The 26,366-nt window shown below is 40.5% G+C and overlaps 1 protein-coding gene across 2 annotated transcripts in view; it reads left to right on the forward strand.

Moving 5' to 3' along the window:
• Positions 1-26,366, forward strand: part of GRID1 (glutamate ionotropic receptor delta type subunit 1) — a 1,044,532-nt gene that overhangs the window by 929,387 nt on the left and 88,779 nt on the right. For both annotated transcript variants that reach the window (XM_089780067.1, XM_075934836.2), the window contains exons 9-12: positions 7,402-7,503; positions 9,352-9,549; positions 11,818-12,142; positions 13,362-13,500. In XM_089780067.1, coding sequence (XP_089636193.1) covers positions 7,402-7,503; positions 9,352-9,549; positions 11,818-12,142; positions 13,362-13,500 — 764 coding nt within the window. The remainder of the gene's footprint in view (positions 1-7,401; positions 7,504-9,351; positions 9,550-11,817; positions 12,143-13,361; positions 13,501-26,366) is intronic.

Genomic DNA, 26,366 nt, shown 5'->3' on the forward strand with positions numbered 1-26,366 from the left:
TGAGATAATCGTTCTCTGTTTATGTTGACATCACTCCTCCAATTGGTCTTGTTCATAACCATTTTGAGGCATGCAGTGAATAGTTTTGGTGAAATCGTATCTCCTTGCTTCACGCCTTTCTCGACTAGGATACAAAGGGGAGTTTCACGAGAGTAATATTTGTTGTACGAGAGGAATATTTGCTTCCTTCAACAAATTGATGTATTGAGTGTTAATGCCCTGCTTTGCGAGAGCTTTTAATATTGCATTAAACTCAACGCTATACAATGCGTTTTCATAGTCGATAAAAGTAATGCACAGCAGAAGTTTGCATTCCCTCGCTCTTTCTAGGAGCTGGCTACAGGTAAATATATGGTTGATCGTGCTGAAATTTTCTTCAAAACCCTGCCTGTTCTCTCAGCTGTTGTTCATCCAAGCTCAGCGAAAGTCAGTTCATTACCACCTTTGTAAAGAGCTTGTAAATATGAGACAGTAGGCATATAGGGCGGTAATTCTTAAGATTTTCTTGATCGCCTTTCTTGTGCAGCAAGATGGTATTCTACTCCTTCCAGCTTGATGGTATTTTTCCTTCTTCAAGATATTGACTGAATCTTAAAGTGAGGGCCTTCCAAAGTTTTTTGCTCCTGACGAATCATTTCTGACGTTATTCCATTTTTGCCTGGAGTTTTTCCCTTCTTTATCTGGCATAGTGCACTTTGGATTTCGCTGACGATTATTGGGGGGACACGTTCTTCTGACTCCTGGAGAGTTGAGAGAGGGACGTTGATTCTTGATTTGAATAGTTCTGTATAGAAGTCCTTACAGACCTCTTCCATCTCTGCTCTGTCGATTACTGTCTCTCTATCCTTGTTCTTCAGTGCTGTTACGCTCAGTCTATACTGCGTCAATTCCCGTTTGCATGTCCTGAAGCTTTTGCGTGATTTAGCTGTTTTGAGGAGTTTTTCTTTCCAGAAGTTCTCAAAGTCATCCTTCAGCTTTTGCCGTATAAGCTTGCATAGAATGGAGTACTCGATGTTGTTATCTGAGCTCCTTTTCATGTTCCTCCACTTCTCCAGCAGGCTTTTTGTTTCTCCAGCAGGCTTGGAGATTCTTCCCTTCACCATCTTCGACTTTTCAATTTCAGCTGCTTTTAAGCAACGTCTCAGCTTGTCAGCAAAAATACTGTAGTCCTCATCACGCTTTTCTGTCTGGCTCCAGTCAAACCCAAAAATCACTTTCTTCAGCTTTGCTTCATCGAATGTCTTCGGCTGCTGTTTCCTATTTGCCATCTGTAACGCTTTCTTTTCCACCACTTCATCAAAAATCAACTTCGCTCTAAGTAAGCGATGGTCACTGCCAATGTTGAAAGGCTGCACCACAGAGACATCTTGAATGATGCGCCTTTTATTGACTAAAATATAGTTTATTTCATGCTTGCTCTTCGTGTTTGGTGCGATCCACATCCACCTTTTTGGGATCTTCTTTTTATACCAGGCGTTTGCCATGTACAGTTCTTTCATTTCTGCCATCACTACTAACCTTTCTCCCCTTTCATTCCTTTCAGCACTGCCATATCTCCCTATGAACTTTTCGCCACCTTTCCCTCGTCCGACCTTGATGTTAAAGTCTCCCATTGTGACAGTGTAAGTGGACTTTTGCGCGAGGGCTCTTTCAAGCTCTTGGTAGAATTCTTTCACTTCTTTGTCCTCACTTGCACTTGTGGGGGCATAGGCCTGGATGACCTTGAGGGTAGCCTTTGACTCTATCTGAAAATGAAACACACCAATATGTGATATTAGCTGGCATGATACAACTTTCAAAGACCAGTCCTTACTGATGATAAATCCGACTTCCCCAATGTTTCTAGCACCATCTCCTTTTCAGAGCCTCACAGTGCTTCCATCCTTCCAGTTGACTTCCAACTCCTTCTTTCATCAAGTTTCACAGACACGAGGATGTCACATCTTATCCTTTTCTTTTCCTCCATCAGATGGTTTAACGTTTTCTCCCTCAAGAGCAACCTACAATTGTAGGTACACACAGCGAGGGTTATCCTTTTCTATTTTGGCCTACCACCTGACATTTTTGTCAGCCTCTCATCGCTCAATTTCCACTCTGCCACTGTAGAATGGTTTAATGACACTCAGGGGACTAAAACCCATTTACTCGTGTTGTTTTGGGCATTAACTTCAAGCCATCCCACTGGCTAAGAGGACAGGCGTGCGTACCTCCTCAAACTTAGCTAGCCTCCAACCTCTAAGGATAGGGAAAAACTGAGAGAGCAATCCCCTCTCTGGATTGGATAGTCTGACACCTTTGTAGCATGGTTAGACCTATCAGGGGATATGCACCACTACCATAGCTATCAGACGGCCAGGGTCACCGCTGAACCATGATGAGGCGTTGAGGTAGGATTTTGCAGTGGATTTACTCTGTCACTTTCAGTTTTTCATTTATATTTACTTGATAGGTGAAAGGAGTGATTTTTATCATCTTTTAGTGGAACAGATACAATAGGGCTTTTTTTACATAAATCTATTATAATTCAAATACTAGATACTTAATTTAACTATTATAGACATTTCTACACATTGATTATTTGAGATTTATTAAATATGTACTGTCTAATTGTATGTATGCCTTTTTTCACTGAAATGGCTGTGTATTTAATTATAAATGGTGATCTGAACATAGCTATGCAACTTATATAAAAAATATACGGCTCTTAAAGAAAGTTCATTTGCAATGGCATTTGATGCATACACAAATGGTGAGATATAAGCTTCTTGACAGTTATGGGTAATGTATGTCTTTGCTACTATATGCAGTCTATCACATAAGACATAAGGTACGTATATCCTATGTGCAAGCCATGCAATTTTTAATTATGTAGCTTAATATTATTGTTCTGAACAGTATCATTGGCTCAGAATCTCTTCTTATTCATCAGTTTTTACATTAATGTAACTTCATTGACTTCAGAGGAGTAACTATCTTCTGGTGGGAAAACATAAGACCTACTGACTTGAACGGGATTAATTACATGAGTAAAGCTTAGAGAGATCAAGAACTATTTTACCATAGGGCCCATCTTCTAGTGTGTGTTTTCCCATTGGCAGCTAGCAGTATCTGGTTCCTTATTTATGCATGGAAGCACATGGAGTCCAAGTACACAACTTAGTGCCTCCTGAGAGGTCCTGAGCAATTTGAACTGCCAGTCAGAAGTGGAAGGCACTCAGCATGTCTCAGGGTCTTTTGGCAGCTCATAGGATCAATGTTGCACTATTGTATATGCTGTATGTGCATAACCACATGATACATTTGTGTTATAAAATATAATTACACTTATTAATTTCTTTCCAAGATTTTCTCTGCTATTTTGCTCACAAGTACAACTGCTATCTGAAAAATATCAGCACCATGGTCTGCAAAGAAATGATAATTTCATCAGGATTTTGTAACTGTTTCTCCATTTTAGATTTCAGTGATGGTTGGCCTTCAGTGTTATGAAGAGAATGTAGGATTTGTCTGTAATATGATTATATACAATACAAGCCTTAATCAGAAAGAAAGTCTAGCTTGAACACTTTAAGCCAAAAATTTTATTAAAGATACATCCAGGAAGCCCAAACATTGCAATTCAATAACTTGAGAATCAAGAATACCCTGGATTGCTTCGGCAAATATATTTTTCAGAGACCATTGGTTTACAAAATTTATTCCATGAGTGGCTGATCCTACAAGCAGTTGTTTGTCATAATCAGATTTAGAACCTATACATCTGTCAATTGATGATTGTGCTGTAACTTCTGGCTTCAGATTTCTGGCTTCAGATTTCTGATAGAAGTACATTTCTACAAAGAATGAAACTGAAACTGTCTTATCAAATAGCACCAGCACTCATTTTGTTTAACAGTGCTGGAAATTAGTTTTTCGGGGACTGATCTTGACAGGTCAGCTGTCAAGAACTGGTGCATATAACTAAATTCACTGATCCTATAAACAAAATTCTGTCTTCAAGAGCAAGTAGAAGTCAAAATTAACACACTTACAAACAAATAAAATGATCTGAGGCTCAAGGATTCAGAGGAAGAAACCCTTTTGGTACAAGGTTTTCCTCATGTTCCATTTATCAACATTATCTATGCCATTTACTTTTTATAGACTCTGAAATATACCTCTACAGACAAAACAGTGTGCAGCTGAAGCTGAAATGAAATAGAGGGAAACTATAAAAGTATCTTATACATTTTCCCTTTCTCCCTGAACCTCATCCTAAGTTAATATATGAGAAGTCAATTTCTCTCCTTCTCCCTTTTAAACTAAAGCAAAAGAAATAAATCTCTATTTATGTTTCACATATTTCAATTTCTCTTTGCAAAGTCCCAGTCTTGGTGGGAAATGTGTTAATATGATATTCAAATAATCATATCTTAGACTTCTGGCAAAGGCTATTTTTAAAGATGGAAAAGAGAAAAGGGGTGGGGAAAAATTGTTTGCCAACACATTGAAAGAGAAGATGGTGAGTAATGCAGGGTTGTGTTTTGCTTCCTAGTTCTAAGTAAATATCCAGAGCCTTAACTGGTGCAAATTGGACTTTCTCTTTTTACGTATGTTGAGCTATGCTGAGTTATATTTGTTGAGGTTCTGGTCTGCTTTGTTAAATAACAATAAAAATAAACAAATAGGAGAAGTCTTTATTTACATTTATCTCAAGAGCAAATATGACATTAAATTTAAAATTAGATTTCCATTTTTAATTTAAAGGCATTTGATATCCTTTGGCAAAGTGTCTGAGACATTTGTCCAATGAACAAAGCAGACGGACACTTTCGGCACATGATAGCATAAATTATATGCTATCCTCTGCCATAAATTATATGCTATCGTCTCAACAAAGACGCTAACTATCTTACCCATTACAAAGATAGCTTCCCCAATTATCACCTCTAATACCATTAGCTCACAGACATTTACCCTCCCCCACCTCTAATACCATTCTTAGTTTGAACTGGCTTCCCCCCGCCCCTCCCCCCGCATCTCCCTTCTGTTCTGAAATGTGATTTGTCCTTTTCATATGTGTTCATTTTTTTAATTGTATCCTTTGGTATATATGGTTGTGACTATTTTCTTCCACTATTTGATCTGAGGAAGAGGGTCTGGACCACGAAAGCTCATCATCTAATAAACCATCTTGTTAGTCTTTAAAGTGCTACATAGTCCTGTATTTTGTTTCACTTTTTGTGGGTGTGGCCAAGTTTCCTGTGGCCCTATCAAACTTGTTTATAGCCAACAGTCCTGACTCTCAGTATTCTGTGCTGTTATTTAGCTCTAATTTACCACTAAATGTCTTCTAAGAACCTAGTAAGCAGTGGAAGTGTGGGTAATGGTGCTAGACAATATTGACTTCCTGTGGTCTGACAAATTCTCTGGTCTGGCTCTGGTCAGGTTCTGAGAGTGCTGGACCAGAGAGATTCACCTGTAGTAAATCATTCCAGTGTAATGACTACTGCACCCAAAGGACAATATTTCCACAATGGTATAAGTGTAAGAGTATTTAAGTTGGGTCACTGTAGCTTTTGACATCACCTATACTTCCCACGTTGTAGCTGTGTAAAGATAAATGTAGCCTAATTCCTGACTTTCCCTACTGTACACAGTTTTCATAGGTACGTTACTCTTTTGATACCTACAATAACTCTAGGCCCATTTCATTAGTATGACCAATCATCAAGCAAAGATGGATTGGTGCAATTATTATTTTTATGTACCTACTGTACCCAAAGCCCTGACTGAGAATTTACCTGCTCCCCTATTATTTGTTGTGTGTTGGTCCAACTTCTGAGGGTGAATTATAAGACTAAAGGAACATAAATAAGTCTTGTAGACTATTTAATCAGAGGCAATATAGGCCAAATATACCAGGATTGGCAGCTACGAATAGTGAGAGGGTCGCATGAGTGGCCTCCCTCATCTCAGTGGGCTGCAGCAGCCTGCAATGCACTGGGGTTCCACGTGTGGCTCCACAGACCTCCTGGCTACCCTCCTCCCCCACATGCATCTTATACACTGGGGCACTGGAGCCCTGCCCTTCCTATTCTTCCCTATCCCTCCTAGCACTTTTGGAGTGCCGCGAGTCACTTGACTTGCACTACATCCCCACTAGTCCCCCTCCCTATCAGAACTTGAATAACGGCAAACGGCTGATTTGTGGCATTCCAGCTCTGGGAGGAAGAGGGAGGAGTAGGAAGCGAGAGGTGCCTGTGCCCCAGTTGTGAGAGGCACATGGGGGAGAGGGACAGATAGGGGTTCCGGTGAGTTGCATGTAGCCCACGAACCACAGGTAGCCTGCTCCTTTTTTATACTAAAGATAGCCATCTGGAAAAAGCCACATTTTAGAGTTCTATGACCTAAATGTAATGTCCAAGGGGTATTCCTACAGCTAGCAAAATAAATACCAGCATACATATCGCTAAGTGTAGGACTGATGACAAATACAAGAAATTTGACATCAGTATCACTCAGCTCCATCCAAGAACAAAACTATTTCATGGATTCCATTCTATGGTAAGAGAAGCATCCTGTTACTCACTCAGGAAGTATTCACTGTGAAAAATCCAATAGATCTTTTCAGGGTGACTACCACATTAGAATTCTTGTCAGAAAATGCATTATAATTTAGTTTGATGTGCTGTATCATATTTAATTGAAAACTAATGCATTTAGATATACTGACAAAAGTAGAATCAATAAATATTGCAGGGCTGGGGTTAAACAGGGTGCATACACCACATTTATAACTTATTTTAAAGCTTAGGACATGTATGATCTTCAGCAACCTTGGCATTTGAGAGAAATTGATGTGGTTGTTTTATTAGTGAGAGGGTGAGGAATTCTAGGTCAAGGAGAGGAAATAAGGCTTTGATATGATCTGAAGTCATTCTCATGGCGAGGGAAGGGGAGTCCGTTCCTTATGATGCCAACAATATTGAATATTTACTACTAATGGATGAGATACTGAGTTGTGCACCAGAGAAAGGAAACTGGTGTTTGGTGAGCTTGGTGGGGAATCAGTTAAAGAATAGGGAGAAAATGAGAACAGAATGAGAGAGGTGGTAAGATTTCGGAAAATCTTAATGATGAGGAGTCAATAGAAAATTCCTAAAAATGTCTCATAACAAGTACTGTTGATGATAAAGCAACTTTATTAAGAGACATATTGAAGAAAACGCATTCAGCCAAAGTACTTGGGCATTTTTATCCTCTTAAACTTCAACTCATTATATTCCAGACACTAATGGGAAGCAAAAATTATTCACAGATTCAAATTGCATTCATTCAAATTACTGTTAAAGGTAAATGTTAAACATGTATGTGTCTAATATTGCCTTCATATACACTTCATATTATTTCCATTTGTAGTTGGCAACATGGGATTCTGAAAAGGGACTGAATGGCAGCCTACAAGAGCGGCGTCTGGGCAGTGATTTACATGGACTGACGCTGAAAGTGGTGACTGTCCTGGTATGATCCTACTTGAGTTCAAGAGACAAAAGAAAACTAATGTTGTGATAAAATATTTGGGTGCTCCCCACCCATCATTTTTCATGATCTCTTTTAATCTTGTATCATCTTTTTGGTCTGACTAGCTGCATAAGCAAGAGACGAGAGATGGAGAACATGGTTATTTTGTGAGACTTTGTGGATTCTCCTTAAAATCAATGTTTTAGACAACTGCATACTGTGCTGGTCTCAAACAATTCACACAGGATGAAATTCACCTCTTTGCAGATGACCAATATAAAGCTGGTGCATTGCCCAATAGTGCACAGGACTTGTACTAATCCTCTGCACAGGGGTGAATTTCATGCACTGTGCTCCTTACCTTTAACATTTCCCGGTATTGATCCCAGAGATTAATAGATTAGAAGGCCACTCAGGAGCACTGTTATAATCTAATCTCCTGAATAATGCTGGCCATACAATTTCATCAAGTGATTCCTTCATTAAATCCATAACTGCTTGTTACGTGATGGCATAGGGCCACTTCCCTCTAGTAACTTAGGGTATGTCTACACTACCACCCTAGTTCGAACTAGGGTGGTTAATGTTGGCAATCTAAGTTGCAAATGAAGCCGAGGATTTAAATATCCCAGGCTTCATTTGCATCTTGCCGGGCGCCGCCATTTTTAAATCCCCATTAGTGCAGACTCCGTGCCTGCGGCTACACGCGGCATGGAGTAGGTAGTTCAAATTAGGCTTTCGAATTTGAACTACCTACTCCGTGCTGTGTGTAGCCGCGGGCATGGAGTCCGCACTAACGGGGATTTAAAAATGGCGGCGCCCGGCAAGATGCAAATGAAGCCTGGGATATTTAAATCCTCGGCTTCATTTGCAGCTTCGTTTGCCTACATTAACCACCTGAGTTCGAACTAGGGTGGTAGTGTGGACATACCCTTAGAAGGCACTAGAGCTCCAGTTAGCTAAAAGTTACATGGGGAATAAATTAGGATTTGAACTTGTTTTCAGTGATACAAGGTAGTTCATTAATTTTCTGTTTGGCTAAATCACTAAAATGTACTTTTTAAAGGAGCCTTATAATTACTTAAAATGCTGAACATGGTGAACTCATTGTGTTGCTTTTCTTCTGTACCAAAACTCTATGCCCACGCTAGTTCTTCATTATAGTAATGTCCTTCTCTGGTTGAAAGATATTATAGTTAGCAATGTAAATAACGGAAGCATCTTAACTTACTTGTTTTTCTATGTGTATTTTCTCTCTTTTCCTAGATCAAAGTTCATTAGTGAGATTTGGAGAACTGTATGAGATAATTAGGACAGTTTTCTTTCCATCTGTTTTTATCTTTCTTCCCTCTAGCTGGTAAAGGCTGTGATCATATCTCCCTTCTTTGTGGGAGGAGAGCAACTCCATCCAGAGAGGATGGCAGCACCAGTTTGCAGACATAGCCAACAGCAATGCCTATAAAATCAGTGGAACTGGCACATAGTCTGTGTCAGAGTGAAACACCATTGCCCTGAAGGATTCCCAATTGCAATTTCCAAAATACATTTTGTTAACTCTAATTTCACTTTGAATGCTAGCCCCTGCAAGAACTGTTCTTGGATTGGTCATAATGATAAACAATGGAAAAATTATCAAAGGGTTTTCTAGCCATTATTTCAGTGGGTGTCCTGTATAGAAGATCTGTTCATTACCTTATGGATAAACTATAAAACTACATTATTCTGGGCTTGACAACTTCAGTATTCCAACAACCAACAATCGCACTGAATGGATGAGAAGTAGATACATTTTTTTTTTAGTGTTTTTACTTTTGTAAATATTAGCTTAGATGTTGTTTTTCCCCTCAGGAAGAGCCTTTTGTGATGGTGGCAGAGAACATACTTGGTCAACCAAAGCGCTACAAAGGGTTTTCTATTGACGTCTTGGATGCACTTGCCAAGAATCTGGGCTTCAAGTATGAGATTTATCAAGCTCCTGATGGCAAGTATGGACACCAGCTCCATAACAGCTCCTGGAATGGCATGATTGGAGAACTTATTAACAAGGTACAGCGAGCAGAAGCAGAGATCTCTGAGCTGAGTACAGTTCACTTTTTAAAGGGGTACAGTGAAATTCTCCACAGTGGAATACAAAGGATAAGTCAGAATCAAACGCCAAATTCTAAACATTCCTCACTTTTTTGAGAAGTTTGAAACATGATCTAAACTATTGTGCTTTTGGCCCATTTCCACAAAAAAAAAAAAAAAAAGACTCTAAAATATATTATTTTATCAGTGATATCAAGTTACTCCCAATTTCAATGTAAGCTATGTTCATGTAACAATAGGCTATGTAAATTTATCAGATGAAAAATAAACACCAAAATATATATTCTACATCTGTTCTTATCAGAGGACTTTGTTATACCATTCCCAGGCTGGAACAATTGGTCAATCCAGCTAGGAGTCCCACCAGGGGGTTGGGACTATGCATTACCATGCCCCAAGTCTCACCCCTTCCCACCAATGGGCCCACTTGCACTCTCTGCAGTAGCAGAAGCCACAAGGAAGCCAGGCACACATTTGGAGAGTGCACTCACTTTGCTGCACTCTGTTTTCCTGTGGCTCCTGCCACTACAGGGAGTACAAGGAGCCCTGACCACTGCCTCCATGCTGCATCAGGCCCCCTGGTAATACCTGAAGCCGCATTCTCTGAGAACAAGTTACCATGGGGCAGAGGGTAAGGTGCTGGCAGGAAGGATTCCTGGGCTGGATTGCACAATTGCTCCAGCAGCAGATGGCTCACAGACCAGAAGTTTGAGATCCCTGTGTTACAACTTTGTCACTATTCCAAAGCTACTGCAACTTCATTTCTAACTCTGTTAAACTTCCTTTGGTTTATATAATTTTATAATGATCATTTGATTCCAAAGGATGTGTTTTAAAAAGCAATGGAAGACGGGTCTCAAGATGATCAAATGAGACAACAGTAAGGGATACATCTACACAGCAGCATTATTTCGGGATAACTGGTGTTATTTTGAAATAACAGCATGCATCTACATAGCAAGCTGTTTTTTTCAAAATAATGTCGAGATGAAGGACTTCTGGCTCTGACTCCTGTAACCCTCATTTCATGAGGAGTAAGAGAAATTGAAGGAAGAGAGTTCTTCCTTTGACTTCCTGCTCTGTAGAGGGTACGTCTACACTTGCTCCCTATCTCAAGATAGGGATGCAAATGTAGTGTACCAAAATTGCTAATGAAGCATGGGATTTAAACATCCCATGCTTAATTAGCATAATCACGACGGGGCACCATTTTGAAATCACTTTATTGCGAAATAAAACGCCCCGTGTAGCAGCATTATTTCGAGAAAAAACCCTTCTCATTGTATGAGGAGTAACAGTTATTTTAAGAGAAGGGCGGGGTGTGGAGAATACAATAGGGTTTTTGTTTCTCTTTCAGTTAGAATAACTGTACAAGTTATTTGTAACAAAAATAGAGAAAATGTTCATGCAGAGTGTGATTTTTATGTTCATGTTGGCTCTTTTATTAATCTTCACAATGGCCCAGTTAGGCAGGAGCTAGGATTGGTAGCCTATATTCTGTAAATGAGGAAAGTGTGACAAAAAGGTTAAGTGAGTTCCCGCCCATGAGACAATTAGATACTCTTGGCTATACAATAGTAGTGGTTCTCTGTGTGGCCTATGAAGCATTTTGTTTCCCGCTACTCACATGTAGGCTTGCCATACTCCATTTTCTGTCTGTGCACATTTTTTTCTCTTGGTATTACTAAAGTGACACACATATAAAGCAAGGGCATGTGAAATGAAGTGGGTGATGAGAACACACAATATTGACTAAGAGTTGTGCATTCCCTCTGCATCCAATCAAAGTTGTGTTATGGTCCAGTTGATACACCCCACAAATTCTAGGTACACAAGTACAATTAGCAAAATTACCCTGTCCTAGGAGACCATCTTGGCTATGGCAATCTTGTGGCCCACTGAGATGGAGGACCACTCATATGGCCCACTCACTAGCCTAGATTGCCTATCATTGCTATAAAGTAATTCCACAGGCAAATTTAGGTACTCCTCTTTCAACCAGTACATATTTTTATTTTATTCATTTCTCCCAATAAATTGAAATGATTCTGCAGTTTTCTATGCATTGGACTACAATTTAAAATTAGATGCGAGAAACAAATCAATGAAATACATAAATTGTTGGCTGGTTTGGAATTTTTCCTTTTATTGTTCAAATCTCTGCAATCTAAGTAAAGTGATTGCTAGTGGCAGGAAGAAATATGACCTGTTGCATTTCTCTTGTAGAGAGCAGATTTGGCAATCTCAGCTATCACTATCACACCAGAACGAGAAAGTGTTGTGGACTTCAGCAAGCGATACATGGATTATTCTGTGGGGATTCTAATCAAGAAGCCTGAAGAGAAAATCAACATCTTCTCTCTCTTTGCTCCCTTTGATTTTGCGGTGTGGGCCTGCATTGCAGCTGCCATCCCTGTAGTTGGTGTCTTGATATTTGTATTAAACCGAATCCAGGCAGTAAGAGCACAGACTTCTTCACAAACCAATCCCTCTGCTTCCTCTACTCTTCACAGTGCCATTTGGATTGTGTATGGGGCCTTTGTTCAGCAAGGTACTGTCAGCATTTACTCACTTAGTCAGTTCTTTTCAATCTTATTATGAAAGAGTAGGTTATATATTAATGTATAATAATAATATATTATATACTACAGCACCTATATAAGGAAATACTACTTCACACAATGCACAGTCAACCTGTGGAACTCATTGCCAGTGGATGTTGTGGAACTGCAAAGTACAACTGGGTTCCAAAAATAATTAGATTCATGGAGAATGGATCTTTTGGTGGTTATTATGCAAGATGGCCATGTGTGCATCCCCATGCTAAGCATGTCCCTAAGCCTCTGACTGCTAGAAGCTGGGATTGGACTACAGGAGAAGGATTATTCAATAATTGCCTTTTTTCTTCGTTCCCTCTGAAGTATCAGGCACCAGTCATTGTTGAAAGTCAGGATATTGAGCTAGATGGACCATTGGTCTGACAGTGTGGCCATTTTTATGTTTCTTACCATAAGCAAAACATCAGTGGGACTAACAAAGTTCTGTTGTGCAATAGAGTTTTGTCTTTAACTAAAGGTCAGAGATAATTGTTCTGGAATCGTCTTACAAAAATGTACTGAAAATTGAAGAAGAATAAAAAACTTACATTGTAGCTGATGCCAAAATCTCTTATTATTTAATTCAATATAAGCCACAGAAGTTTAAACAATGTCCTTAATTTTAAAGTTACATTACCCCCTCACACACAGTATAGGTCTATTCTGATATGCTCTGGTGTAGATAGTGATATTATATCATAATTATTAATGTGTATGTATTTATGGAAGTAATTTTGCAGATTAGAGCCTGACAATTCTGGGTAAGGCCCTGAGTGGATTTTCTTTACAGCATTATTCTGTGATTATGCAAGGGGCAAATGGGGTGACAGATTTGATGTAGAAACTTTACAAGATTTAATTCAAGCCAGAGATTTTAGCACATGTCTGCGGGAGGGGGGCGGGGTTGTTTGTTTTATAGTTGCACACCAAATCTCACTAGTACAGCAGAATATTCCTGACCAGTTAGATATTATGTTTTCATATCAGACCTAGTAAAGATAGGTGTTTGAACATAATGACAAGGATGATCAGCTAATGCAAGTTGAACAACAAATAAAATTCATAGGAATTCATAGGAATAATTCTGTGTTTCACTTTAGACATGGACCATGTACTGTAGGTGATCTTAAATACAGCTTTCTATGAGACCTCAATTTCTCTGCTTATTTGTAGGTGGTGAATCTGCTATCAATTCTGTGGCTATGCGTATTGTAATGGGAAGTTGGTGGCTCTTTACCCTTATTGTGTGTTCATCCTACACAGCCAATTTAGCTGCATTTCTCACAGTGTCAAGGATGGATAATCCTATAAGGTAAGTACCTTTCTTTATGCAGAGCTGGAAACCTCAGTTTCCTAAATATGCATCATCAATTTGAATACTCATTCTTGGTAGAAGAATATTTTAGGGAATTTTCTCTGTATTTTTACCAACACAAATCTGTTTTCACATTTCTGTAGGGAAAGTAATGGCACTTAGACTTTAAGAGAAAACTTGCTGATTTTAAAGGAAAATATAAATTTCTCTGAACTCATTTTCTGATGCAGATTTTCTTCCTCACTATTTAAGTTACCTGTATTTGTCAATCTTAACATTTTTGGTTGTAAAGGACAAAATCTGAAAGAATAGTATTGAATTTATGTCTCCAAGGGTACATCTACACTGCACGCTTATTTCAAAATTAGCTATTCCAGAAGAAATACTCCAAAATAGTTTATTTCAAAATAGCACGTCTACGTTGCAGGGAAGCCTCAACTTTAGCTATCTCCAGTTAGAGCCCTGAGGCACTGAAGAATAATTACTTTGAATGGCCCTGGGGAGGAGCTATTTCGAAATAGCAGCAGTGGAGCGTCCACACTACTGCTATTTCAAAATAGCTATTTCGGAATAGGCATTATTCCTCGTGGAATGAGGTTTACAGATTTTACCCAAAAAATTCCCACTGGAGACCACCCAGAGTTACACTAGTATGGATTTATTGATTGAGGAATTAACACTCCACTATATGCACTATATGGTTAAACTAAAGAGGATAGAGCTTCCACTAAATGTTTAAACTAAAGAGGAACCAGCTATCTTTCTCTCACACACACACCCACACCCTTTCATTCATTTATTCATTCACACACACACATTATTTTGAAATAGTGTCAAAATACTGTCAAACTAGAGGACTTTTTTCTCCAGCTACATCTACACTGTGGGAGTCCATCTAGACTGACAAGATTTTGTGCAAAAGCACCTGCTTTTGCGCAAAATCTTGCCAGCTGTCTAAACTGGCCGCAAGAATTTGCGCAAGAACACTGACAATGTAATGTAAGATTGTCAGTGTTCTTGCTCAAGAACTCTGATGCTCCCGCTCGGGGAAAAAGCCCTCTTGCTCAAGTGTTCTTGTGCAACAGGGCCAGTGTAGACAGGGACTTGAATTTTTTGCTTAAGAAAGCCCCGATGGCAAAAATGGCTACCAGAGCTTTCTTGCACAAAACCATATCTATACTGGGCACAGATGCTTTTGTGCAAAAGCAAATCTTTTGCGCAAAGGCACTTGCCAATCTAGACACTCTTTTGCGGAAATACTTTTAACGGAAAAACTTTTCCATTAAAAGTATTTCCGCAAAATCATGCCAGTCTAGATGCAGCCCCGGGTGTTTTGCGGCAGAGGAAATGCAAATGGAGCACTCATGTGCATGTTTCATGCTCTCATTTGCATATCTTCTTCCAATCCTTCTTGTGGAAGAGTTGTTTGCAATAGAAAGACCTGTGCAGATGGGGCCATTTGTTGGGGAAAAAACCCCTTTTGTGCAAGATCCCTTATTCCTCAAAAAATGGGGTTTAGAGGCTCTTGCAAAAAGAGTTTTTTCCAACAAATGGCCCCGTCTACACAAAAAGGATATGCAATTGAGAGAGTGAAATATGCAAATGAACATTCCATTTGCATTTCCACTTCCCCAAAACACCTACAGTGTAGACGTAGCTTCCTACTCCTGTAACCCTCATTGTATGAGGAATAAGGGAAGTCAGAGGAAAAGTGCTCTATTTCAAAATGAGTGCTGTGTATAGGCTCCCTATTTCGAAATAAGCTATTTAGAAAAAAGATATGCAATTGACATAGCTCAATTTTCATAGCTTATTTCGAGTTAAGCCCTGCAGCATAGATGCACTCTTAGGGTATGTCTACACTACCACCCTAGTTCGAACTAGGGTGGTAATGTAGGCATACCGCATTTGCAAATGAAGCCCGGGATTTGAATTTCCCGGGCTTCATTTGCATAAGCCGGCCGGCGCCATTTTTAAATGCCGGCTCGTTCGAACCCCGTGCCGCGCGGCTACACGCGGCACGGGCTAGATAGTTCGAACTAGCAAGCCATTCCGCACTATCTAGCCCGTGCCGCGTGTAGCCGCGCGGCACGGGGTTCGAACGAGCCGGCATTTAAAAATGGCGCCGGCCGTCTTATGCAAATGAAGCCCGGGAAATTCAAATCCCGGGCTTCATTTGCAAGTGTGGTATGCCTACATTACCCGCTAGTTCGAACTAGCGGGGTAGTGTAGACATACCCTTAGTTATGTTATAAAGTGCATTTCAAGCAATGGCTCATGAAATGTAATTATGGCTATCTGTCAACAAAATGGCAACTGCCACAGCCTAATAATAGATTCCTTATAGTCGATGATATACAAGACAGAAATCAACACAACTTCCTTTTAAGATCCCAGGTTGAACTTGCACTGCAAGCTTCTAGAAAAATCTTGTTTTGACTTTTTCAGTGAACATGTTTTAGACCTTAACTCCTTCATCTAACAAAGAATATCTCAAAATGGCCAGTTCCTTCCATCTGGCCTGAATAGTGAAGCAAAGATCAGGGAACAACACTAATTGGTTTCCCGCTTGCAATTCATCTCTAATAGAGCAGCTCACTCTCAGAACTCTGCACCATACCCTGATGCTGGAGAGAGTTATTAATGTTGGACCTTCAGCTTGCTTGTTTTGGGGAGCTTTTGTCCTTTCTGATTCTCTGTTGACTTATTTCATAGACATTGTCTGCCCTCCCGTTTTACTCCAAAACTGAATGAAGGATAACAGACGATAGAAGCTTTGATCTACTGTGGCATGGAATGATGTCTCACAATATCCTATTTAAAGATGGTTTAATAGGTGATGAGCTTTTGTGGGCCAGACCCACTTCCTCAGATCTGGAATAGAACTGGCATGACCATATATACCAAAGGATCAAGAAGACATATTCCTGTTCATCCAGAAATATAATTTATGCTATCATGTGCCAACAGTGTCCTTCTGATATGTATATTGGACAGACTTCTCAGACACTTCACCAAAGAATTAATGCCCACAAATCAGACATCAGAAATCTTCACAAGCAAAAACCAGTTGCTTTTCATTTCAACCTACATGGACATAGTCTTAACGACCTTACTACATGCATCTTACTTCAAAGAGACTTTAACATCAGATTACAGAGGGCAACTTCAGAACTTTCTTTCATGCTTAAATTTGACACTCTACGAACGGGCCTTCACAAAGATGCTAATTATCTTAACCATTACAAAGATAGCTTCCCCACTTATCACCCCTGATTAGCCATTCATTGACTCATAAATAGCTATTCCTTCCCTCTCTCTCCCTCACCCCGCCTTCTGTACTAAATCTGATTTGTCAGTTTAATAATGTGTTCACTTTTTTCATTGTATTCCTTTGGTATATATGGTCATGCCAGTTCTCTTCAGGTATGTCTACACTAGCCCCCTAGATAGATCTAGGGAGGCTAATGAGGGTGACTGGAATTGCAAATCAAGCCTGGGATTTAAATATCCCGCGCTTGATTTGCATGTTCCCGGCTGGTCGGCATTTTAGAAATTGACTAGCCGGAAGTAATTGCCTGTGTCTACACGCGGCAGTGAAACAGGCTTCCGATTTAAAGCCCTTAATTCGAATTAGGTGGTAAACCTCATTGCAAGAGAAATACCATCTAATTCGATTTAGGGCTTTAAATCAGAAGCCCATTTCACTGCCGCGTGTGGACGCGGGCAGTTACTTCGGCTTAGTCAATTTCTAAAATGGCGACCGGCTGGGAACATGCAAATCAAGCGTGGGATATTTAAATCCCAGGCTTGATTTGCAATTCCAGTCACCCTCATTAGCCTCCCTAGATCGATCTAGGGGGCTAGTGTAGACGTACCCTTCCAGAAAATGATCTGAGGAAGTGGGTCTGGCCCACAAAAGCTCATCACCTAATAAACCATCTTGTTAGTCTTTAAAGTGCTACATTTTGTTTTTGCAAGATCAGACTAACATGGCTACTTCACTATTAATATCCTTTTTAAAAAGTAAATAACTGCCCTCCTGATTTTAAGGGGTATAAGAGATCTTTCGGAAAAGGCTTTATTTTCTGAAAGATCCCCGTCTAGACTGGCACTTCTTTCCAGCAAAGCCCCGAGCTGGAAAAAAGCGGCAGCCATGTTTATACAAATGAAGCGTGGGATATTTAAATCCCCCGCTTCATTTGCAATTCCGACTGGTCTCATCTGCATCCCTTTTCCGGAAAAGAGGTGCAGTGTAGACACAGCCCAAGCCCTTAATTCATGCTTAGACAAGAAAAAAACTATTATCCAAATATTATGTTAAATTGAAAATGTAGTATTTGTGAGACTGAATAAATTTGTGAGACTGCCTTATCACATGTTCAGATCACATGTGAACTGCCTGGTCAGTTCAGATGGTTTTACAGTCACAAACACACATGCTGTTTATCTTTCACCAGGGTGTGTATTTATTCTCCTTTTATATAATAAGACTCTGCAACACAGACTTATAGCAAGGGTGAGCTTCCTCCTGAGCTGCCTCTTGACTCCTCTTCCTTCACTTACATTCACCCTCATTACCTTGTTGGTCCAGTGATTGTCACAAAGCTGCTCACAAGCCCCCAATAGAAAGTGTAAACCTCCCTCAGGTGTGCCTGCGGCTTGCCTTAGGCTGCAGCAATGACAGTGATCAGGGTGCTGCTAATTCTGCCTTATCACATGTCTGTAGCTGTTTGTCTCCACTTGGTGGTGGAGAGCTGGCAGATCCTGTCCTCTGAGTGTTCTGGTTCCACAAGGGAAAATTCCTAGATGGCGTAAAACCTTGTTTCACCCATCCAACCCCTTTGATTGAGGCTTTCCTCATGCTGAGAGGAAGATTGTGAGGCCAAGGTGTCACTACTCCTTGCCAGTTCCCAGTTAGAAGAGCACCTTATGACTATAAGAAGCCAAGTACAATTAGAGCAGCCTGAAGGCAGCTCCAATTTATACTAGGAACCAGACAGCTTAAACAGCAAGGAATGTAAAAAAGGTTGTTTTGGTCTTACCTGATTTGGCCCTCTGTTAAGAATTTAATCTTTTTCAAATTTGGGGTTTTTTTTAATTGAAAGATCCTAATATCACATTAATGCCACTTTCTATGAAAGCAATAATAAAACTACTCAAAAGACAGGCTGCCCTCCTCTATTTTCAGTATATTGGAGATGATTCCGTGGTCCAGGCACATAGGCACAGATTTCCTGTAAAAATGAATTCAGAGAGATTTCATTGTGGGCTAGTCTACACTTACTGTGGGATTGATTTAGCGGGTCTTAAATTGACCGCTACTCACTCTCTCATCAACTCCAATAATACACTAGAATGGGAAGTATAAGGAAAGTCAACAGGAGAGTTTCTACCATCAACTCCCTACAGTGGAGACTGTACGGTAACTCAGCCTAAGGTACATTGACTCCATCTATGATATTCATATACCTGAAGTTGTGTAAATTAAGTCAGCTTTTCCGCGTAGGGTAAACCTGCCCTGAGGCTAAAACTTCATCCCTATCAAGTATTCTTTTTGCTGAACCAGATTCTAATCTACCAGTTCTCAGATATTATTACCACTTGGTTTTGACACAATAATGTCTAATATGAGTAACTTTTGTCTCCCTTCTAAACTAGCCATTGGATCTTCTTTCAGATAAGGCATTTTCTAGAAGAGAAATGTGCATTTAAATTTAACGTATGCCCTCCTGTAGTGAGATTTGTGGCACCATAAATAATAGTTGACAATTTTCCCACCAACTGAGAACTATCAAATCCTTTTGTATTTACTTTTCATTTTAGGAAACTGAACCCCCACACTCTCCAAAAATATAAGCTGTTTTCTCTCTCCCCAATACTGCCTTTTGATGTGCAGTATTGCCGCTGTTAAATTGCGCGTAGGAGAGAAACTAGTATTATAGTGCAGCAGTAGCTGCAACATAGTTAAGTTCATTACAAGCCTGATTTTGCTCCCAATCCCCCTCTAGAATACCAGGTTCAAATTTGGCCTGTGTAGCCTGTGAGTAGCAGAGAGCTGATGTATGGGGCGGGGAGGGGGGGGCGGAATAAACAGATGCTAATCATTCTACTAATACTCTGTTCTCCACACAATGGAAATGAAACAGCTTGTCATACAAATAACAAATGGTGTTAGAAAGATTTTGGTGAGACATTGTTCACTAGAGCAAAGCTGAACTCTTGGAAAGGAAATTCAGTAAAGTGTCAGATTAGAAACTGCAGTATGATAGAAGGCTATTAAAGATCTTGGCACGGATGAGCTTTACATGGCTTGCCAGGCCCTCAGTCTGAGCTCCAGTGCCCCTGTTAAAGTACACAGAAAAGGAAAATTAACCAGATTAGGAGCAACAGTGAAGCAGACAGAATGCAGTCTCCATGCACCTGACAGTGAAGAGTCCAGGAATCAACTATTCTGTAAGTGTCAGAAGAACAGGGGCTCTGTCCTAACCAAATCTGTGAATCCTCTAGGAGAAGCGTCTTTTCCAAAACACAACTCCCCATCTGTAGACTTCCTAAGGTTCTGAGGAGTCCCCACATATTGCAGGACTTTTCCAGGATTCTGGATGTTGGGGAGGGTCTTCAGACCATCCTACCTCCCCTACTTATGCTATGTTAATCTGGAACTTCCACAGTCTCTCCCTAATTCTGTATTGACTGCATCAGACAGGTGCAGCAAGGTCTGGATCTCCAGAAGTGCACTGACAATTCTGTACATTTTTAGGAGCTCAAGCAGAGTATAGGGAGCATGGGGAAGGTTTGGACCCCCCTTGTTCATCCTTCCCCATCCTCCAGTTCTTGGGGACCCTCACTTCATGATTCTAACTCCACTTTTTTAAGGCCTACTTGGCACATCCCCCTTTCCTGCCATGGCTTCATACCTTTCAAACTCCTCTTAATTTTGATACTGCTCTGTCCGTTTTCTTGGTCTGTTCCCAGATCTACAACATTGAGCAAATGGGGTGTCTTGAAGAGCAGTGATTGTGCACTCTTAAGATTTTAGTGTCCATGGGAATGTTGCAGAAAATAACAAGACAATGAGGATCTTGAGTCTGATTTTTGGGAAGGGCTGAGAACTAATATCTCCATTGAGTTAAGTGGCAGTAGTGAGTGCTCAGGGCCTATAAAAATAAGGCCTTCAAGGTTCAGAAATTACACAGTTGGATAGAGGAGAAGTTCAGTAGTGTTCCCAAGGGACCAGATTTTGACACTTGCTAAGAAGGTGCTGATGATGATAGACGACAATGATTCAAGTTCTCCCAGGATTGGGTAATTTTAAAACATTTTTGAAAATTGGGAGAAATTCTCAGACAATGTCTTGAGGACAGCTGAGAGGCCATCCCATTTGAGCAAAAATCTTACAGGAACCTTGCATTTAAAAGCAAATGATCAATAGTCAATCTCAGGTAAATTCCAAGTGTGTTTTTCTTGGTTGGCCTAAAGGATTCTATTTTGCTCTTCCCATTGACAGCTTTAAAACTCTGTGTAAAATATTGAGACTTCCAATGAAACAGTCTACCAAAAATAGTATTTTACATGATGGACTTCCTTTGATTTATTTGTTATGTTTTCTGGCAGCAATGGATTACCTAGGGAGGTAGTGGAATCTCCATCGCTAGAGGTTTTTAAGTCCCGGCTTAACAAAGCCTTGGCTGGGATGACTTAGTTAAGGCAGTCCTGCTTTGGCCAGGGGGTTAGACTCAATGATCAGCCCTAGGATTTTATGATTCTAAGATTCAATGGGATCTGCAGTTTGACTAAGCAATCCATATGTAATTATGAGCTTAATTAGCAATGAAGTAACCTCCATCTTTGTTCCTGATTAGCAAGAAAAATACATGCAGTTCAACAGCTACCTGTATATTCTGAAACTCAGGTTTAGGAGGGCCTTCATCATAGTAATTAAGTACCACATTGTAAAAAATCAGGGCATAAAGTAGATTGCCTACAAATTCAAAGGACTTTAAATTAGAGCTTTTCTCTTGCAGCAGATGTTATGAATATTTTAAGTGCATATGTACATATTCATTTGCTGATTGCACATGAAGCGTGTCTTATGTCTGATGCAATACTTGCTTTTGTGTCATTTCATAGAATCATAGAGTTCGAAGAGACCTCAGCAAGTCATTGAGTCAAACCTCCTCCCCAAAGCAGGACCAACCCCAACTAAAGCATTTTAGTTGCCCTCCGCTGGACCCTTGCCAATGTGTCCACATCTTTTCTGTAATGGGAGGCTCAGAATTGGACAAAATACTCCAGATTTGGTGTCAACAGTGCCAAATAAAGGGAAAAAATAACTTCACTGCTGACAGTGCTTCTCTTAATGTATCCTAATATGGATTTACCAAGGGTAAATCAAGCCTAACCCATCTGATTAGCTTCTATGAAGAGGTAACTGTCTCTGTGGACATGGAGAAGTCAGTGGGCGTGATATACCTTGACTTCAGGAAAGCTTTTGATACGTCTCCCACAATGTTCTTGCCAGCAAGGTAAGAAAGTATGTATTGGATAAACAGACTGTAAAGTTAATAGAAATCTAGATGGATTGTCGGGTAGTGATCAACAGCTCAATGTCTGGTTGGTTGTCAAATGGAGTGCCCCAAGGACTGGTTCTAGGGCTGGTTTTGTTCAATTTCTTTATTAATGATGGGGGATAGATTGCACCCTCAGAAAGTTTGCAGATGACACTAAGGTAGGGGGAGAGGTAGATATGTTGGAGGACATGGCTAGAGTCCAGAATGACCTAGACAAATTGGAGGATTTGGCCAAAAGAAATCTGATAAGGTTCAACAAGGACAAGTGCAGAATCCAGCACTTGGAACAGAAGAATCTAAGCATTGTTACAGGCTACGAAGCAGTTCTACAGAAAAGGACCTGTGGATTACAGTGGATGAGAAGCTGGAGATGAGTCAACAGTGTGCCCTTGTAGCCAAGAAGGCTAATGGCATATTAGGGTGCATTAGGAGGAGCATTGACAGCAGATCTAGATAAGTTATTATTCCCCTTTATGCGGCACTGGTGAGGCCACATCTGGAGTATTGCATCTAATTCTGTGCTCCCCAGTACAGAAAGGATGTGGATGCATTGGAGAGGGTCCAGCAGAGGGCAACAAAAATGATTAGGGGGCTGGAGCATATGACTTATGAGGAGAGAATGAGGGACTTGGGCTTATTTAGTATGCAGAACAGAAGAGTCAGGGGGGATTTAATAGCAGCCTTCAACTTCCTGAAAGGGGGTTCCAAAGAGGATGGAGAGAGGCTGTTCTCAGTAGGACGGATAGCAGAACAAGAAGCAGTGGTCTCAAGTTACAGTGGGGGAGGTCTAGATTGTATTTTAAGTAAAACTATTTCACTAGGGGTGTGTCTAGACTACAGGGTTTTGTCGACTAAAGTGGACTTTTGTCAACAAAACTATACCTGCGTCCACACTACCGCTGAGTTCTGTCGACATAACGTCGACAGAACTCAGCAGTTTTGTCGACGCTGGTAAACCTCATTTTACAGAGTTTCTGTCGACAGAAGGTGTTATTGCATGTAAACTGTCCTTTGCGTCTACACTACCATGTCAACAAAGCAGCTTGCTTTGTCGACAGAACTCAATGTAGTCTAGACGCTCTTTGTCGACAGAAGTTTTGTCGACAGTATCTGTCGACAAAACTTCTGTCGACAGAAGCCTGTAGTCTAGACGTACCCTAGGAGGGTGGTGAAGTACTCTAATATGTTACTTTGGGAGGTAGTCGAATCTCTATCCCTAGAGGTCTTTAAGTTCCGGCATGACAAAGGCCTGCCTGGGATGATTTAGCAGGAGTTGGCCCTGCTTTGGGCAGGGGGCTGAACTCCATGACCTCCTGAGGTCTCTTCCAGCCTTAGGATTCTATAATTCTATGATTCTTTGCTCTTCTTGGATACCAGGCACATTGTTGACTAATATTCAGCTTCTCATCCAATGTAATTCAAGGGTGTGTGCTGTGCAACTGTTGCTTAGCCAGTCAGTACCCAGCCTGTAACAATGCTTAGGATTTTTCCGGCCCAAGTGCTGGATTATTCACTTGTCCTTGTTGAACCTTACCATATTTCTTTGAGCCCAATCCTCCAATTTGTCTAGGTCATTCTGGATCATTTCCCTACCCTAAAACATATCCACCTCTTCCCCTGTTTAGTGTAATCTGTGAACTTGCTGAGAGTGCAATCCATCCCCTCATCCAGGTCATTAATAAAGATGTGGAACAAAATCAGCCCCAGAATCAACCTGCTCGACACCGACCACCAACCAGACTTCAAGCCCCTTGATCACTACTATTTGAACCCAACAATCTATCCAGCTTTCTATACAGCTTACAGTCCTTTTATCCAATTCATACTTCCTTAACTTGCTGACAAGAATACTGGGGAGGCCATATAAAAAGCTTTGCTAATGTCAAGGTATATCACATCCACTGACTTCCCCATGTCCACAGAGTCAGTTACTTCATCGTAGATGGCAATCATGTTAGTCAGGCATGACTTGCCCTTGATGAATCCATGTTAACTATTCCTGATCACTTTCCTCTTCCGAGTGCTTCAGAATGGATTCCTTGAGGATCCCCTGTATGATTTTTCCGGGAACTGAGGTGAGGCTGACTGGTCTGTAGTTCTCTGGATCATTCTTCTTCCCTTTTTTAAAGATGGGCACTACATTTACCTTTTTCCACTCATCTGGGACCTCCTCCAATCATCATGAATTTTCAAAGATACTGGGCAAGGGCTCGAAATCACAACATTCCACTCTGTCAGCACCTTCGGATTACTTCCATCGCCATGGATTTTTGTATGCCCAACTTTTCTAAATAGTTCTTATCCTGTTCTTTTTCCATCGAGGGCTGACCACCTCTTTTCCATATGGTTTTGCCAATGCAGCAGTCTGGGAGCTGATCTTGTCTGTGAAGACAGAGGCAAAAAAAAGCATTGAGTAATTCAGTTTTTCCCACATCATCTGTTACTAGTTTACCTCCCTTATCCAGTAAGGGTCTCACACCTTCCCTGACTACCTTCTTTTTGCTAACATGCCTGTAGTAATCTTTCTTTCACACCCCTTGCTAGCTGCAATTCCAGTTGCACTTTGTCCTTCCTCATTACACCCCTTCATGCTTGAACAATATATTTATACTCCTCTCTAGTCATCTGTCAAGTTTCCATTTCTTGAATGCTTCCTTTTTGTGTTTAAGCTTGCCAAGGATTTCACTGTTAAATCTACCTGGTTGGCTACCATATTTGCTTTTCTTACTGCACATCTGGATGGTTTGTTCATTATGCTTCAAAAAGGCTTCTTTAAAAGACTCCAGCTCTTCTGAATTCCTTTCCCCTTCATGTTAGCATCCCAGGGGATCCTGCCCAGCAGTTCCATGAGGGAATAAAAGTATGCTTTTCTAAATTCCAGGGTGTGTATTTTGTGGCTCTCCTTTCTTCCTTTAGTGATGATCTTTAACACAACCATCTCTGCTTCCCAGGTTGCCACCCACATCTACTTTCCCTATTAATTCATCCCAGTTTGTGAGCAGCAGGTCAAGCTGTGCATGGCCCCTGGTTGGTTTATTCAGGGTTCGTTCATTCATCACTTGTACCAGGATGTTGTCCCCAACATTCTCCAAAAAATTCCTGGAGAATTTAAAGATGAAAAATGACATAGGCCTTGACATAGGCCTAGGCTGGTGTTTATGGGGTTCTCATCAGTGAAACAGGAGCAGGCTCTAAGTGGGTTTTAAACTAGCAGAGATCTTTGTCTTGTAAATAAGACTTAGCAATGAAATGTATTTATTCTTTTATATAGATCCTGAAGGTTGGTCTCCTCCCTCCAGGCCTTGGTGAGGTCCAGGATCTTTGCACCAGTAAAGGCTGGAGCCCTGGCCAGTGACAACTGAGGGAGCAGCAGGAGTGCTGGCTCCACTAGGAGGCCCTGAGAAAGTATTGGGGTCGCTCATGGCTCCCTCACTGGCTACTGTCTTGCATGGGGCTTCCAAAGCTCACTGTGTGTGACAAGCCCTACTCCTGCTGCTGGGAGTTTTAAGCTCCGCAGGAGAAGGGGAGCAGTGGAGATGCCAGGTGTAGCCAGAACTGCAGCTGTGAGAGGCATCCACACTAACACTATTTTGAAAGAACTATTTTGAATTAATATTATTCCTGAGGAAAGCAGGAGTACAGATTTCGAAATGACCGGTAGTCTGGATGCTCTGCCTATAAATTTGACATAAGAGGGGTTATTTTGAAATAACTCCCTAGTGTAGTCCATGGCTAACATGGCTACCCCTCTGAGACCATCAAAGGATGGTCTTCCAGAGCCTAAGTTTGATTAACTTCAGTAAAAAATGAGAATGCACAGTAGTATTATAATACTTTCCAGCTCATTTAAATATGGAGGAGTACTGTGCATATATCTGAAATTTCCGAGGAACATTTAGAATTCACTATAAAATATTATGTTAATATCAGTAGTGTCTGCTGTGATAAAAACACGACTTTTCTTTATTTTTCCCTTGGTCATAACAGCTCTGCTTAGTTGTTCTCATCACTATGAAAAGTGTCATATTTTTTGAAGTAACCATTGACTCTGTTATGAATAGTCTTAAAAATTTTGTTTAACTGAATGTATGGGTTAGATTTTGGAGAAATACTATTATTAGCCATGGCTTAATTTGTCTTAGTAACTGTGCAGTCACTTTACATGAAGACTTCTTAGGTGTATCTGCTGTCAAAACAGTATAGCCACACAACGAAATAAAAACATTTTATAGTGACCAAAATTAAAACTGGAACCACTTCACTTTGTATTTTTGTGCATTAAATCGGTTA

Source organism: Pelodiscus sinensis, chromosome 8, assembly GCF_052426305.1.
Source record: "Pelodiscus sinensis isolate ZL-2025 chromosome 8, ASM5242630v1, whole genome shotgun sequence".
Lineage (NCBI taxonomy): Eukaryota > Metazoa > Chordata > Testudines > Trionychidae > Pelodiscus > Pelodiscus sinensis.